A 14903-nucleotide genomic window follows, 5' to 3' on the forward strand; every position below is an offset into this window, starting at 1 on the left:
GCTTTCCTATATTCAGCTTTTGCAACCTGGTCATCAGGGCATAAAAATAATCTACTGTGGCAGAGTGTTTTGTTTGAAGAAGTTCTTGGATTTCTTCTTTTTCATCAAAGTAATCTCTAAGTATCTTCTGATTGAGAAGCCAGCCACTTAAGCAGTTTTTTTTTAGGGTGGATTTTAACTGTTTAATCGGATAACTGTAGAGCCATCTTCAAACTTTCTCTGGAACTACTTTTACTTTTGCTCCATAGAGTCTGTGGATTTGTAGTTTTCTTGTTTGTGGGCCTTTTCTTTCAGTGCTGACTTGATTCTGAAGGCAGCAATAGCTTGAACCAGCCGGTGATTGGTATATCTGGTGTATAGTACATCTCGTTGGCCCACCACAATATAATCCAAAAGGTGCCAGTATTCCAAGGTGGTCTTCAATTTGGCTTTCTGCTGGACGAGTTCATACTCCATGCAGAATTCCAGAAGTCGACTATTTTCATTGCAGTTGACAATGCTTTGTCTGCCTAAGACACCGTTACTCCGCTTGGCCATGCCCAACTCTTCTGTTGAACTCTTAAAAGTATGATGAGCTTGTTATTGGATTCAACTGTTCTGCCAAAATGCTAGTGGGTTATTTAAGTTCACTTCCATTCAGTGGGTAGCTGATTGGGAATGCTTTGGGGAGCTTTCTCAATGTGGCACCCTGCAATTATCCCATCACCCACCATGCCTGCCACCCAGGGTTTAGAAAATTCTATCCCAGAGTGAAGTGTTGTAAAAAAGACAAATTCCAAACTGTGGCAGACCATCAGGTTTTCACAAAAGGAGAATTTAAAAATAGAAAGTGGAGTGTGGTGTAAATCTGGCTGCAGCTGGGGACTAAGTTGTGCGCTCAGTTAAAAATGGTATTCAAATTATTAACAACACAAGCAGCTGGACTCAAAATACTGGGGTCAATTTGAAATTGCTCAAAACAGAATTGCTCAATTTCCAGCAAAAGGTGGGCTTAAATTGTTTCAGCCCAATAAAATTAGCATTATTATTTTGAAGTTGACTTCATCATTATACTAAAGACACAATTACTTCCCACTACTGTTTTACTATCTGAAAATATTCAGCACAAAAATAACAGTTCATTTAACAGTAACTTTGTTTTATTTTACTGGGGAAAACAGTAATTTTATGTTCAAAAATGTGTAATTGAACTACAGGTATTACATATATGAAAATTTCAAACTTCTAAGCTGCTACCGAGAACAAGAATGTTCTGTTATCAGATGGAAACTCTTTAATCCAGCATTGGGAGAAAGCAACCAGGAATTTGTCAATAGCAGATTTAGATAGTTGTTGTATGCATTTTGTTACAAAGCATATTGATAGATCAATAGTAGATTCCACATTTGTTTTCTGGTTGACAGACAAACTTTGCTTTTCCAAAGCCAAATGAATTGAGTCTTCCCAAGAGGCCTGACTGCTGGCATAAAACACTGCATAAATATGTTCTCTCACCAAATGTTCAAGTGAGTTTTCAACAATTCCACACAACGCAAACTCAGTTGCAAGATAGGTTAAGAATCTTCCCTGCAGGGGAATGGGGCAGAGAATCAAACATCAGGAAGTTCCTGATGTTATTGTCCACCCCTTAGAGATTCATTACATATCAGTATCAGCTGGTCTCCAGAATAAGGGATTGTTTTAAAAATAAAAAATTATCTTTGTTAAAAGTTGGCAGCCAGCATTCAAAGTGAATACTTCAGTGATTTGGATGCAAGTTAAAATCACATATTGCAACAACCTCTCCACTGGAACACTTGTAGCATTGTAGTTATGTCTCCACAAAATGCCTACTTACACTTGGGAGGCAACTGTCATTATTTCTTAGAAAAACAAAAGACAATGTACAGAGTCTTTACATATAACATGATGGTGGCAGAAGCAGCTTGCGCCCAATGCTATTATCTATTCAGTATTGAGAAAATGTTTTAACTGCTATGCCAAATATGATTTATTCGTATTCTTTTCAAAGATCCAAGCTGGCACTGACTTTCAGGGTAACTCCGTCTGTTAAATACGATTGGGCAAGATTTTGTAGTATTTAATTTGTATATACATTTTCAGAAGATCATGAAGTAGCCGATCAAGATTCTCCCCACTTTGATGTTGTTAATATTCGTCGAACGCTGTTTAAACAGTTACGACATTCAACACAAAATTATGCAATTGTCAGTTGAATGGTATTTATCCAAATTCTTTACCTGAAGGTCCACTTTAAAGTACACACAATTACACTCTGCAAACAATTTTACATTCTGAACAATGCTACGTACAAAATCGAAAAGAAATGACAAAATATTGTTTTTACTGTCAATGGCACATATTCAAAGTAATATTCAGCTCAATTTGACTAGACTGCTGTCACAAAGTTTGTCTAATACAATGAAAACAGAAATAGCTATTAAGATGAAGACAGTTCAGCATTTAAATTAAATGTGCAACATACACCTTTTGATTCACAAAGAATAGGAATTCCCCATAAAACATGCATTATTATTTTTATAGAAAATATCTGTATGGCTCAAAAGCAGTTCACAATTTCTAGAATACAAAGAAAATTGGTCACATTCATTTGAGTTTCTTTAGTCAAAAGCCTGCAATCGGTTTACCTCTTTGCATGTCACTCATAACCCAATGTATCGAATTTCATCTGCCGGAACTGCCCAAAACATGAATCTTTCGGAAATGAGGTTCTTGAGTTACATTGAATACAACAAAATCCTCAAACAGAAACCGATTAATTTGTTGTAAGCTGACCTCAATGTGATATTTGTACACCTTAAGCTAAGCTGACCCCAAAAATGCTCTGGGAGTCTTTAGGCATATTCACACATTAGTCTAAAAAAATACATGATCCCATAAGGTGCATGACAGTGTTATAGATTTTAAACTCTAAAGATAAAACCCTAATGACTGACAATTCTATCTATGGGTTTTACGTTTTTGGCCACTAAACAGCGAATCCATTGTCGCTTTATCCTTACGGATGCAACTTTCTCATACCTCATGACTGGTGTTTACATATTACGTTTTGTTTTCAGCGGAGAGGGGCCTTTTGTGATTACATCCCCTCGTATTTTCTAAAAATTAAAAAAAAAATCATGCATTAACATGATTGTTCTGTTCTACACACCATCATCTATTTGCAACAGAATATGGAGGGAAGAGGGATTTTATCTACTAACTAAAAATGTTAAGACTAATTTGTGACCAAATTTATCATATTAAGAACTATATTAATACACATATGCAAATAGGATAAACCAATGTGGAATTCCATTATTGTTCCATGAACTTGTCATTTTCAAAGGCTTTAAAATCAAATAAGCCAGTTCCAAAAGCACACTTTAATTTAACTTTTTGAGCATTAAAAATGTATTTTTGGAAGCCATGAAATGTTTAAAGAGTTTAAAAATTAGAACAAAGTTCGTCATGACTTAAAGTAAACTGAGCTTTGAATATTTGGATTCACATCATCCACAGACACTGATAGTAATGTCTTCATCAGCCATTAAATTATAGAATTGAATAATGAGAACAAAAAATGCTGACTTAACAGCAGGTTTCAATAAAGAAACTGAAGCAATCTCTGATTTAGTGGAGAGCAGGAACTAACTTGGGTTATATAGTCAGCTCAGGTTGAGAAAGACTAGTTGACTAAGCTGGATAAGCTCAATGACCTTTTCCTGTTCTTTTGTTTCACTCCCAACTCTGCTGGAATGTATCTTTTCCCATAATCTCTATAGAGCTGTAACATTCCATCAAATGTTAATAGGATAAATTTTTAAATATAGGATACAAAATCATTTAATGCTCATTTGGTAATGATGGCTCTTTGGCACTAATTACTTATCCCAGAATATTTCTCACAAATGTTAAAACCGATTTTTCCATATATTTGATAAATGGGACGAGAAATCATTGCAAGAGTCGATCATCAGTGCAAAATAATATAGCAGAACTGACATTCCATCCTCTCCTCTCTAACTTAGACTAGTTTGTGGTTTAATCCCTAAATTGATATTAGCTCTGGGTTTTTTCTGATCTTCAGTATAGAATACTACTTTTGTCAGTCGGAATTTATATTAAAAGTTAGATGAGTACTTAAAAGATAATACAAACTCCCCATATTTATCAACCACGGTTTGTATCCATTAATGATTTAAACTGGAGGATCACTTGTGCCCTTCAATGCAGTTTCAATGCTCACAAAGTTTTGACAGGCTTACACAGCTGTTGATCTGGGTTTAGTATCCAAAGTGCAATCTTAGGTGCAAAAATACTACTTACAAGAAGAAAACAGTGCATTGAAATTTTTGTTCTCATAAATGAAAAAGTTATTACTCAGTTCCAATTTTTGTACATGAGATCATGGGGGGAGTGATTCAGCGACTCCATTGGGAGTCCGGGCGCAACGGATGAATCGTGTGAGAGCCTGAAATCAGGTTTCACGCCTTGTCGATCAGGAGTCACCTGACTCGCTCCTTCCTCGTGCAATCTGGATCTTGCTTCACTGCGCGAGATCCAAGTCTGCATAATTGCTCATTTAAACATACGGACGCCGGATTCACCCAGGACATAACAGCCACGCCCGAGTGCCGTTTAGTACTGGCCAACACATACGTAGACTAGGCGCAACGGCACCTTGGGGGAGGGGGACTTGCAAGCCATTGGAAACCCCCGGGTGGTCGGGGACAGGGTAGGGTGCTACCCTGGTACTCTCCTGGCAGGGTGTCAGGCTGTCAATGCCAAGGTGCTTGTTTAGTAGCTTGGCACTGTCAGGTTTCAGGCCCAGGAGGGACTTGCCAATTGAGGGGGGTGGGAGCGGGGGTTTCCCAAGGATCTCGACAAGGCTGTGGGGGGGGGGGGGGGGGGTTGAGGCGAAAAGATTGGGGCTGCCGATCAAAATGGCACCCCGATCTGTGAACAGCAGTTCCCGCTGGCGTGATCAGTTCAACAGCAAGGAATCACTCTAAGTGTGGCCTCAGCGGGGTAAACTCCCGAGGCCAAACAAATACAGCAAAGTGCCGTTGAACAAACGGGATTTTTCTCGGCGCTGCAGCCATTGAGAAACACTCCGCTAAACACGCCCAAAAGCAGACTAACATTTGACTGCTGAATGGCACCCACTGTTTATGAATGGTCTATGAAAAATATTTGGCACAGGAGCAGAAAAGCGTCTACTGTACTTGAAACACCATGTATACTATCTTGGTAGTTGAGTAGATAGGCATTGCAATGATCTCATCCAAAGCAGAACTCACCAAAATACTAAGTGCCGAAGGTTATATTTAATGCTTTGAAAATGATTTTGCCTAGTAAAGGAGTTTTTGCTTTGATGGTGATGGAATATTGTTGCCACAGCATTAGCATGGTTAAGATCTTTGTGGTGTCACAAGATACGTTGAACTATCATGTCCAATACATTTTCTAAATTGATTTAATAACAACTTAGTCACAATGTCATGCTATCAGCTACAAATCATGTAGAGGATATAAGCCCATAATTACTTATATATTCTGTTTATATCACATTCCAGGCATAAAGATCAAAACCAATAAAAGTTAGAATCACTTTTCCTTTCAAGTACATTTGTGAATTATGGACTGACTCCAGAAATGATGACTAAAGTTACAGGCTAAGGTCTTCAAGGGAAAATGCTGAGATCCAAGAATATGATCCTTAAGTACGGGCAATGCCTCCTCCTCCCATGTAATAAACAAGAGTGGCTTATACATCAGATGGCCTGACTACAGACAGAACTATAGAATACAATCCATGAAACAGTTACAAAAATTTCTAATACTTCCAAGTGCTAATGACGGAATCCATTCACCAGTGGCACCAACAATGATGATTCATTGCTTCAGTGTAAAATATTCTAAATTGTGCTGTTATTGTGTGACATGAACTACCAAAAATATTTTAAGATGACGTTTTCATATGTAGAAAATTGAGTTAATTAAAGCTAATCTTTATGCATTTAAATTTTTATCTGTTATATAACAGAATACACAATGAATACCGTTTGATCTCAAATGAAATCTCACGTATCCAGGACCAAGATCCAAAACAGATGTAAAAGCGTATCAATTATATTGTTCATAGTTGGAGCAATGGTGAGCCAAAGTGCTCCTGAAAAGCACCATCCTCTTTGTTTCAGTTTGTGAATATGCTATGATGATTCCTCCCGAGTCCACAATCTAATGCTGCGTATTAACCTGTTTAAAATAGATTCTGGGTCCAGTCATTCTAAAACTCTCTTCATCAATACTGCAAACTCTCATTCCTCAGGGAAGGTGATATATAAAAGGGCTGTGAATTATAGTTTGCAACCTGATACAATGCTGTGTTCCAAATTTCACCGTTGCATGTCTGTGTAAAAGAAAAAAATCACCACAGTCCCAGAGGCTGATCTCCCCTTTGAGAGCAAGCTGACAGGTGGTGATTTAACCTGAAGGTCACCACATCTCAGGCGAGGGACAAGGTTGAGATGGCAGGGCCTTCATGAATAACCTCAGCCAGTACAGGAATTGAACCCGCACTGTTGGCATCACTTCTCATCATGAACCAACTTTTCATCCAACTGAGCTAACCAAACCCTTATGTCTGTGCATGGTCAAGTTGGGTCTATTTGTAACAGCAGTAACAAAGCAAGAGTCTGCAAGAAATCACTTCAGAGATCTTATTCAAGTTTACATCACATCAAATATAGCAGGCTGAAAGCAAAGACTGATACTTGGTAAAAGCAACCTGGGGGCTAAAATGAATGTGAAGGAAAAAGGAACCTGCGAATTTCCTTGTAGTTAATACTTGCATGCAAAATGTGCATCCTCAGATGAACTGCATTTTCTCATGAACATTTTATCTAGACAGGAAGCAGTTATCATCCTGAATATTTACATGTTGATCAGCTTGCTGAAATCTCATAGATCAAAAATCAGACATGTAGTGGTGTCCTTCATTTATAGACACAAGAAATGTGAAGTGCCTCCTTCCTCCACTATGTTAAGGGTGAGATAATGCAGCGACATTGTCTAACTGCATCCTCCTCAGTTAGGGATTGATTGCAGCAACTAACTTAAGAAGCAATAATGTGAATATGAAGGGCAAATATGATGCTGGGACTGAATTGCGTGTGGGTCACATTCCCATTGGGGTGCTATTTGTAGAGCTATTCAGGACATGGTAATGGACCAGCACTCTGCTGGCGCAAATTCCGAGCAATTCCTGGCCCAGTGAGTGTTCTAACCGCTGGGGTCGGAGTTTAACACCAAAGAGCCTGGCAACTGGAGCTGTTTTTAATTGCTCTATTTACCACACACTCACTGCAGTCAACAAGATGGCTCAGAGAAGACCTGAACCCCCAAGATGGGGAGTCTGAGGTGGACCCACAGCTCTATGCCAATGAGGACTGGAGGGACACCGCAGACTTAAAGCTTGCCCTCCTGAACACCGCCTGGGAGGTGGTGGCAGAAGCAGTCAGTGCTGCCAGTCTCACCAGGAGGAAACAGCTGGTGACGGGATGGATGGGTGGGGGTCACTGGTGAGTCCTCTGCCCTAAGAGGGGCAAAGAACCAGGGAGGGTTCCAAAGGCTGTGGTGCAGGTGTCCTCTGGTTGGGGTGAGCTCTACTGACCCCCTGCAATAGGGCAGTGCTTCTGAAGAGTGCTGACACCTGGTGTGCTCCTGATGGAGCTTTGCCCTTGAAGATACAGCTGGGATATGAAGGTGTCCAGAGGGGCAGCCAGGTGGGCTCCCAGCTGACCAGAGGTCTTCTGAGCATTTAACAGGCAGCACTCAGCAGTGTGAGCAGCCAGGAGTAAGTAGCACTAAAGTTTAAAAGACAGACTGCAGGAATAGAGGTCTGAGCCATGACACTCATATCCCAAGGGGGCGCCCCAAGTCCACAGACTTGGCACCAAGTCACTACCCGCTAGGAGCTCGACAGTTTTAAACAGTTTTTCAGTGTTTTTGTTAGCCTCCCAATCCCCCTCCGCAGCCATGGTGCCCAATCCACATTTGTAAATACTTGTAGTAATTAATGCCATATGATCTCCACCCGACAGGACCGAGCCAAACATCGCGCAAGGGCAGAGCATACGGTGTCCAACCAGCTAAACACATTTAATTGCATGCAAATGCCGGTTTTGCATGATGCAGCCTGATGCAAGCCTCATTATCGTCACCAGCAAGGGACCGGAACATCGTGCCCTAATCGGCGCCGACTGTGGACCTCAATTTTGGCCGGATGCCCGATTCTCTATTTGATCGTGGTTCGCGTTTGCAGTGTCAAGAGGTGGAAGATTTCGCCCAAAGAATAATTTAAATGGATATCATTCAAACATAATCACTGGTTGCACTTTGGAACTTCAGAGAAGTTGGAAGAAAATCAGCAGTTCGTTATGGAGATCAATGAAAGGGCATGAACAGGTTTCTTCTGATCTCTCTTTTGCTGTTGTTTTATTTTAGGTATCAGTGCACTGATTTGAAGCTTTGATACTATAATAGGAGGATCTCTTTGCCATTGCGGTGTGAAAGAAAAAGTCCTGATTTGCCTTGGCACATGGTTGCACGAGTGGCTTTGAAGTATTTTTATTAAGTATTTCAGGAACTTCTGCACCAGGTAAGTAGCCACCAATATAAGTATTTCTAAGAGGTTGGTCTGATCGAGAAACCAAAGATTCAAAGGCACAAGCAATAGCGGTAGTTCCAGTCTGGATCATTTCCAGCACTTCAAACAGCACACTGATCTGAGATTTTTAAATTTGAGGTAGCAAAAGTGTGCATTTGGCACATCATCAATTGGGACAAAGTTCCATTCAGTAAACCTGGCATTATGCTATTCTCTTAGATTCCTTTTCACGAAGTTTGGAGTACCTCACTCCAAAAAGAGAATTCCTAAAATTTCTCTGCACCAAATGTAGCATAGAAGAAACAGCTCAAAGTGTGCCAGGCATAGCATACAATTCTTTACTCATGGCCCGGTATAAACAACTGATCATGGAAGGAAATCAGAGGCTTATCTGTGGTCTGGCAAATACAGCGTACTAAGCCTCACTTAGTACAATTACTAAAAGATGACTTGGGTTAAAACTTCCAAAGGGTGTGAGAAACAAACTGCTTTATGTGGCGTGTACTGCCGATGTACAAAATGTAGAACTCTTGCATTAAATTGATCCAGGGATTTGTAGGAGTGTATCACTGGCCTGGGGTCCCTATCCTTTGGTTCAATTGAAGAATGCGGCTGTGAAAAAGAAAAGACTATGGCAGGGAATGTACATCATGCAGGACAGTCAATTTCATTATTTACTTAACTAGGCAGTTAAGAATCGTTGGCAGGAAAACAAAGACCTTGATACTGTTATTCCACGGGCCAATGCAGTTCAACATTAACGCAAACCATAAGTCAGCCCAGGCTGTAGCTGACTTGACTGGGAGAGGCATATTGTTTGATGACTAAATCAGAAAATAGTGAAGAATCGCCGAGAGATGAGTTATAAGGAAATCTACGGTCTGAAGGAGGTTAAGAGTAGCATGACCTTTACTAAACTAGAATGTGGAAGCTCCCGAGGTTATGGTCACAATTCTCCGGAAAGATTTCTAAGCGTGCTAGCAAGCGGGAACTGCTGCGAGCTTCCCGGCACTCAGCCCAGCGAGGCTGGCAATGCTATTCAACGTTAATTGGTCCACTTAATAAGGTCCCATGTGCTTCTCGCAGCAAATGAAAGCTCGCCAGCTAAGAAGGGCAAGCGGCACTTAAGCAGCAACCAATCCCAGTTAGCTCGCAACAATGGCACCGAGGAGCCTGGCCCCAAGATTCGGCGATGCGGACCTGGGGATGTAATGGTGGCCAGGGGACATGTCCTGTCCCCCCAAGGGTGAGCCACAGGGCAGCCAGTGCTGCCTGGGATGATTTGGCAGTGGCTGTAAGCTCCGGGTGTGTGACCAGGAGGACTAGCCTCCAGTGCCGAAAACAGGTAAATTACCTACACAAGGCAGCACGAGTGAGCAAACACTAACACCCCCCCACTGTCCCCCCGGGACCTTTCCTCCCCCATGCGAGCATCATCCCCCCAAATCTCCATGCGACCCTCAACCCACCCTTCACCCCGCCCTCTCTCTTCAACGTTCCCTGCCCTCCCCACCACGGTGAACTACGCGTGTGGCTAATGACGCCCTCCGTGTCTCCTCAGGAAAAGCTCTCCCACAACCGATGGGAGTGGGCCCAGACTGGCAGAGGCATGCCGGACTTAAGAATCCTCATCTCCTTCGAGGAGCGGGCCATGGAGGTGACTGGGGTGGCCAAGGACAGGGCGGTCATCCACCTGGAAGACCTGTTAAATGTGAGTTGCTATTGCCTTACTGACGGACCCATCACTCCCACTGACCACGTTATTCTCCCGCAGGTCCTCCAGCCAACGGCGTCGGCCCATCCCGGTGGCCCCCTCTCCAGCCTCCCAGGAGATCACCTCGGAGGGGAGCTCTGAGGAAGACACGGTCGAGGCGCAACCTCGGTGGGAAACGTTAGTGGTCAGGCTTCTGGGGCACAATCTGTTGAACACCACACAGCTGCTGATGTACTTCAGGTGGAGGCAGGAATCCCCAGGCGAGACAGTAGGTGTGCTGGATCCCTCAACCCAGCTGGGTCTCAGCCTGATTCTGAGTCTCTGGATAGGGTTACCCAGAGCTGATGGAGGCGTTAGGGTGTGGTCAGGATATTCAGAGGGAGATGTCAGCGACTCTCCAGCAGGTCCTTAGCTGATTGCATGCCTCCCATAGGTTACGGGCGCTGGAGATGTCGCCAGCAATGCGTGGCACAGAAGCCAACACTGCTAGGGTGGCAACCGCAGTGGAGTCTGGTTCATGATGTCGGCATCATTAGTGAAGGTGCCGCGCAGTTGGTGATGGCCAAGGCTGAGGTTCTCGGCAGAAAGTCCAACTTGCTGGGGGATATTACCCAGTATCAGGTGCTGTGTGACATGTCCCGCTCTCAGATGGGAATGGCCGAAGTGCTGCGGAGCTTGTCTCAGTCGCAGATGGGCATTGCCGAGGCGCTTCAGAGCATGGCTCAAATACTGAAGAGCATCGCCGAGGACGTCAATACTATGGTGCAGACATCGGGAAGTCACCAGGGCTGGCAGAGCCAGATAATGCAGGGGCAGCCGGGGCTCGAATCAGCTGCCCCCCTCTGTCCCAAGGTGAAACCCTGAGTCCTGTGGGCACCGACCGGGTGGAGGGGGCACTGGGTGCCAACCTGGACCCATCCCATGGAATGGCGACCAGCTCCCCGAGTTCCACCCCTCTGGTGAGGCCGCATCTCAGCCAGCACACGGGACAGGGCGGCACGGCTGTGCACGTGCCGCCGACAAGTGCGCCGGGGCCCTCCGGGGCCAGAGCCCCCACAGGACGCCCGCCAGGGGCATTTGAAGGCCATGGGACGAGGCAAGCAGCTGGCTGCCTCCTGTGCATCCTGGGGAGACACCTAGACGTAGCGGTAGGGCTAGGAGGATCAAGCACATCGAGGATCACTGGGGGAAGGGGTGGCATCATTGGGAGAGTGGGGAATTGAATAACACATTAAACACCCTTGAGCAGAACCAATATGACGCCTCTGTTACTTTCTTCCATAATGCGGGCTGAACTCTGAATCCTTGGCCCATCTTTCCAGGCATCTTCCCATTCCCCCCAGGCACACCACGTGTGGGTGAGAGGTGTGAGCAAGCACTCAGCACGCCAGGAAACAAACGATGGCATGGATTGAGGAGCACTGGCGCTCAGCTCTCTGCGGGTTATCACCCACCTGCCCTCGACAGTGACCCGCTGACGGTGCCGACAAACACCCAGCACCCTGGAATGATGTGACACAGAATCTGATGTTTGGATATCGGCGGCTGTTTGTGTGATGTTGCCTCCCGCAGTGTTCAGGCACAGTGTCCAGGCGTCATGGTCTGATTGGGGATTCTAAGCAAGGAGTACCACATGCTACATGGCCTGCCACCCACGAGAATCCACTTGGGTTGTGTGAAGTACTCACTTAACCACAAATTCAAATTCCCTATTAGCAATAGCGTACAGCCGTATGGATAGAGGCCTCGGCAGTTGGTGGGGGTTATGGGTGGTCGAAGGGGCAGGTGGGCAGGGACAAGGGTTGCCCTGGAACAGATACACATGATCCAGGTGTTGTATGGTGGTGCCATGCACGATTGTCCTCCCATTGCGGCCCACCCCTGCGGAGGGTCCCCCACCTCCAACCGTGGTTTCGTTCATCCCCAGCTGAGGGTCCCCCACCCCCAGAGCACTGGGGCGGCAAGCCCAGCTCCCCCGGGTTCTTTGCCTGTGAGCAAAAATGGCTACTCACCTCCTCAGCTCCCCATAGAAGCCCTTCTGCCAGGTTCACATTTTTCAAGGGGAGTATTAATTGGCGCCAGCGTGACCACTTCCTGGGGAGGCCGATGAATGATAGGAGGCTGTTGGATATGGGGTGGCTCCCGTTAATTGTATGGAAATAGGGCTTAAGTGGTGATAATTGGTTTCTTGCCACGCCACAATCCCGATTTCGCCTACGGGATTTGCCGGTAGCATTGCAAACTGTTCGCTGCCTGGTGCGCAACAAAGTCGGAGAATGGCGCCCTATATACCCTGACTCTGGACCAGCAATATGCACCTTAATACAGCAAAACAACATTTAAGGCAAATTCTATTATGCCTGACAATATTTGAAGGCTATCTCAATTTCAATTGTTGTTGGGTTCTGTCAGGGGCTGGATGCCTCAGTAGACCTCGAGTGTAGCCTGAGCAGCGATGTGTCCAATGCTTTGTACCAAGATAGATAGTCCTTTCAGTTTAGTGGACCAATATGCAGGTGCTGCTGACATATTCAAGCAGCTGTAAAGAGTGGAAAATGCCTATGGAATTTTGCACAATGCATTTAGCCAGTGGGTGTCCTTTTTTGCTTACATTGCTGGTTGAAAGACAGGAAAAGAAAACATTGAAAGTAAACCTGAAAACAATTTTAAGCTGTTACTGTGCAGTGAGTTGCAGAGTGAATCTGAAGTTAACGATGAAGACAGGGGCGAAAAAGGCTGACGAAAAGAAGCATGACTTTATATCACATGAGATGATTTAAAGGACTAGTGCTCCAATGCTCCATTGTCTTAAGTTATTATTGGTCACATAATTCCCCAATGAATATCTTGGGCTTATTCTAATTATTAGGTATTGTGGAGAATAAGACTGAATACATTTTTCACTTTATTAAAGTGAAAAGTTCAGAATTAGAAAAAAATAATATTCTGAATGCATTAATACTTCTCTGAATATATTAAAAATGTGTTCGAACTTTTAATGAGCAATTTCAATATGGTGATCGCATTCTCCAGAACTCAACTGAAATAGAATAATAATATGTTTTGTGCCTGTTTTTTGAGAAATAGGATAAGTATGAGAAAGAGGCTATTTATATCCAAAAGCAAATATCTGCGAATGAACTAAACTGTTTTGGAATGCAAAATAAAAAGAAAAAATACCTCCAGAATTTTCAGAAAAATTTAACAGAAATGGAGATCATATCAGCCGGTTAGCTAGGTCAAAAAGAAAATCCGTCTACAGTTTTCATGAGGCTGCCTTTTTGTCATTTGACAAGAACGACTCCTGGGCTCTGGGTGCAGCACCAAGCCTGTCCCTGTGAAGGGAAAGCATGAAACATGGAGTTAACACTTGCAGCTCCACAGGGTAGATGGAAAGAGAGTGTAGGAGAAACACCAAATCAGATAGTATATGCAGGCCAGCCGTAGTGGACAGCAAAACAATGCCATCAGACCTAGAAAACAGAAGAAAAATAATTTTAAATATTCAATACAGCCTCTATATTCCTCTAAATACATTTGAGAATAAATAAAGTACTTGTTTAAGATAAATTAATTTTTAAAAATTGCTGAGATTTAAATTTTCTTGGTTAGTTAATGGAACAATTTTTATTTTATAATTTAATGATTACATATAGTGTGTTAATTCTTATGATTTTACAGTGTAGCACATATGCACTTTGTTAAAGTATTGAGTATGTTAAATCTCATGCTTCAGGGCAACCATTTTTGTAAGTTTACATCATGTTGCTAAGTCCCAAACTTGTGCGGCGGGATTCTCCGTTTCTGAGACTAAGGGCTGGATTCTCCAATTTTGAGACGAAGTGCCGACACCGGCGTGGAAACAGTGGCGTTTTACATCAGAACAAACGGCACAACAGCTGCCCTGATTCAGCTACTTTAAATGGGCTAGCACCATCACCACATGGAACACAATCAATTCCATGCAAAAAAGTGCCGGATTCCCCGGGTCCGTGATTGGCACACGAGGCTCACACGCCGCAGCCGCACTTACACACACCGTCCAAGCCAACAAGATGGCTGGAAGGAGAGCAGCGCCATGGTTCAGGGATGCAGAGCTGGACACCCTCATGGACGCCGTGGAGGAGAGGTGGATAACCCTGTACCGCAGCCCGGGAGGAAGGCCGCCAGGCACCGCTGTCCGCCGTGCCTGGGCACAGGTGATTAATGCCATGGGCAACGTCGCCCAGACTGGCATGCAGTGCCCTGGCCACTGAGGCCACCATCTACCCCATTTATACCAACCGGCCAACCTTTGGGACCCAACCCGGCCGACCTTCGCAACCCACGCCGGCCGACCTGTGCGACGCACCATTTTCTCTTACCTTGTTTGGTGCTGACAAAAATGGAGGAAATGGGTTTGGGTCCTTTTGGCCCCCCGAACTTGAAAAAAAAAAAAAGGGCGTGACCATATAAAAACAAATGCGGCCACACTGCGCATGCGTGCCCGATCATCGGTACGCATGTGCATAGTTT

At 44.1% G+C, this 14903-nt stretch overlaps 1 protein-coding gene across 10 annotated transcripts in view; it reads right to left on the reverse strand.

Moving 5' to 3' along the window:
- Positions 1-1117: 1117 nt before the first annotated feature.
- The window catches only part of tmem269 (transmembrane protein 269), a 207519-nt gene continuing 193733 nt past the window's right edge, over positions 1118-14903 (reverse strand). For 8 of the 10 annotated variants that reach the window (XM_072478576.1, XM_072478572.1, XM_072478571.1 and 5 more), the window contains one exon: positions 13360-13861. In XM_072478576.1, coding sequence (XP_072334677.1) covers positions 13752-13861 — 110 coding nt within the window. In that variant the 3' untranslated portion in view covers positions 13360-13751. Of the gene's footprint in view, positions 3120-13359; positions 13862-14903 lie in introns of those variants that run through there. The other 2 variants (XR_011935440.1, XM_072478574.1) reach the window with 2 other exon arrangements.

Source organism: Scyliorhinus torazame, chromosome 16 (assembly GCF_047496885.1).
Source record: "Scyliorhinus torazame isolate Kashiwa2021f chromosome 16, sScyTor2.1, whole genome shotgun sequence".
In the NCBI taxonomy this organism is placed as follows: domain Eukaryota; kingdom Metazoa; phylum Chordata; class Chondrichthyes; order Carcharhiniformes; family Scyliorhinidae; genus Scyliorhinus; species Scyliorhinus torazame.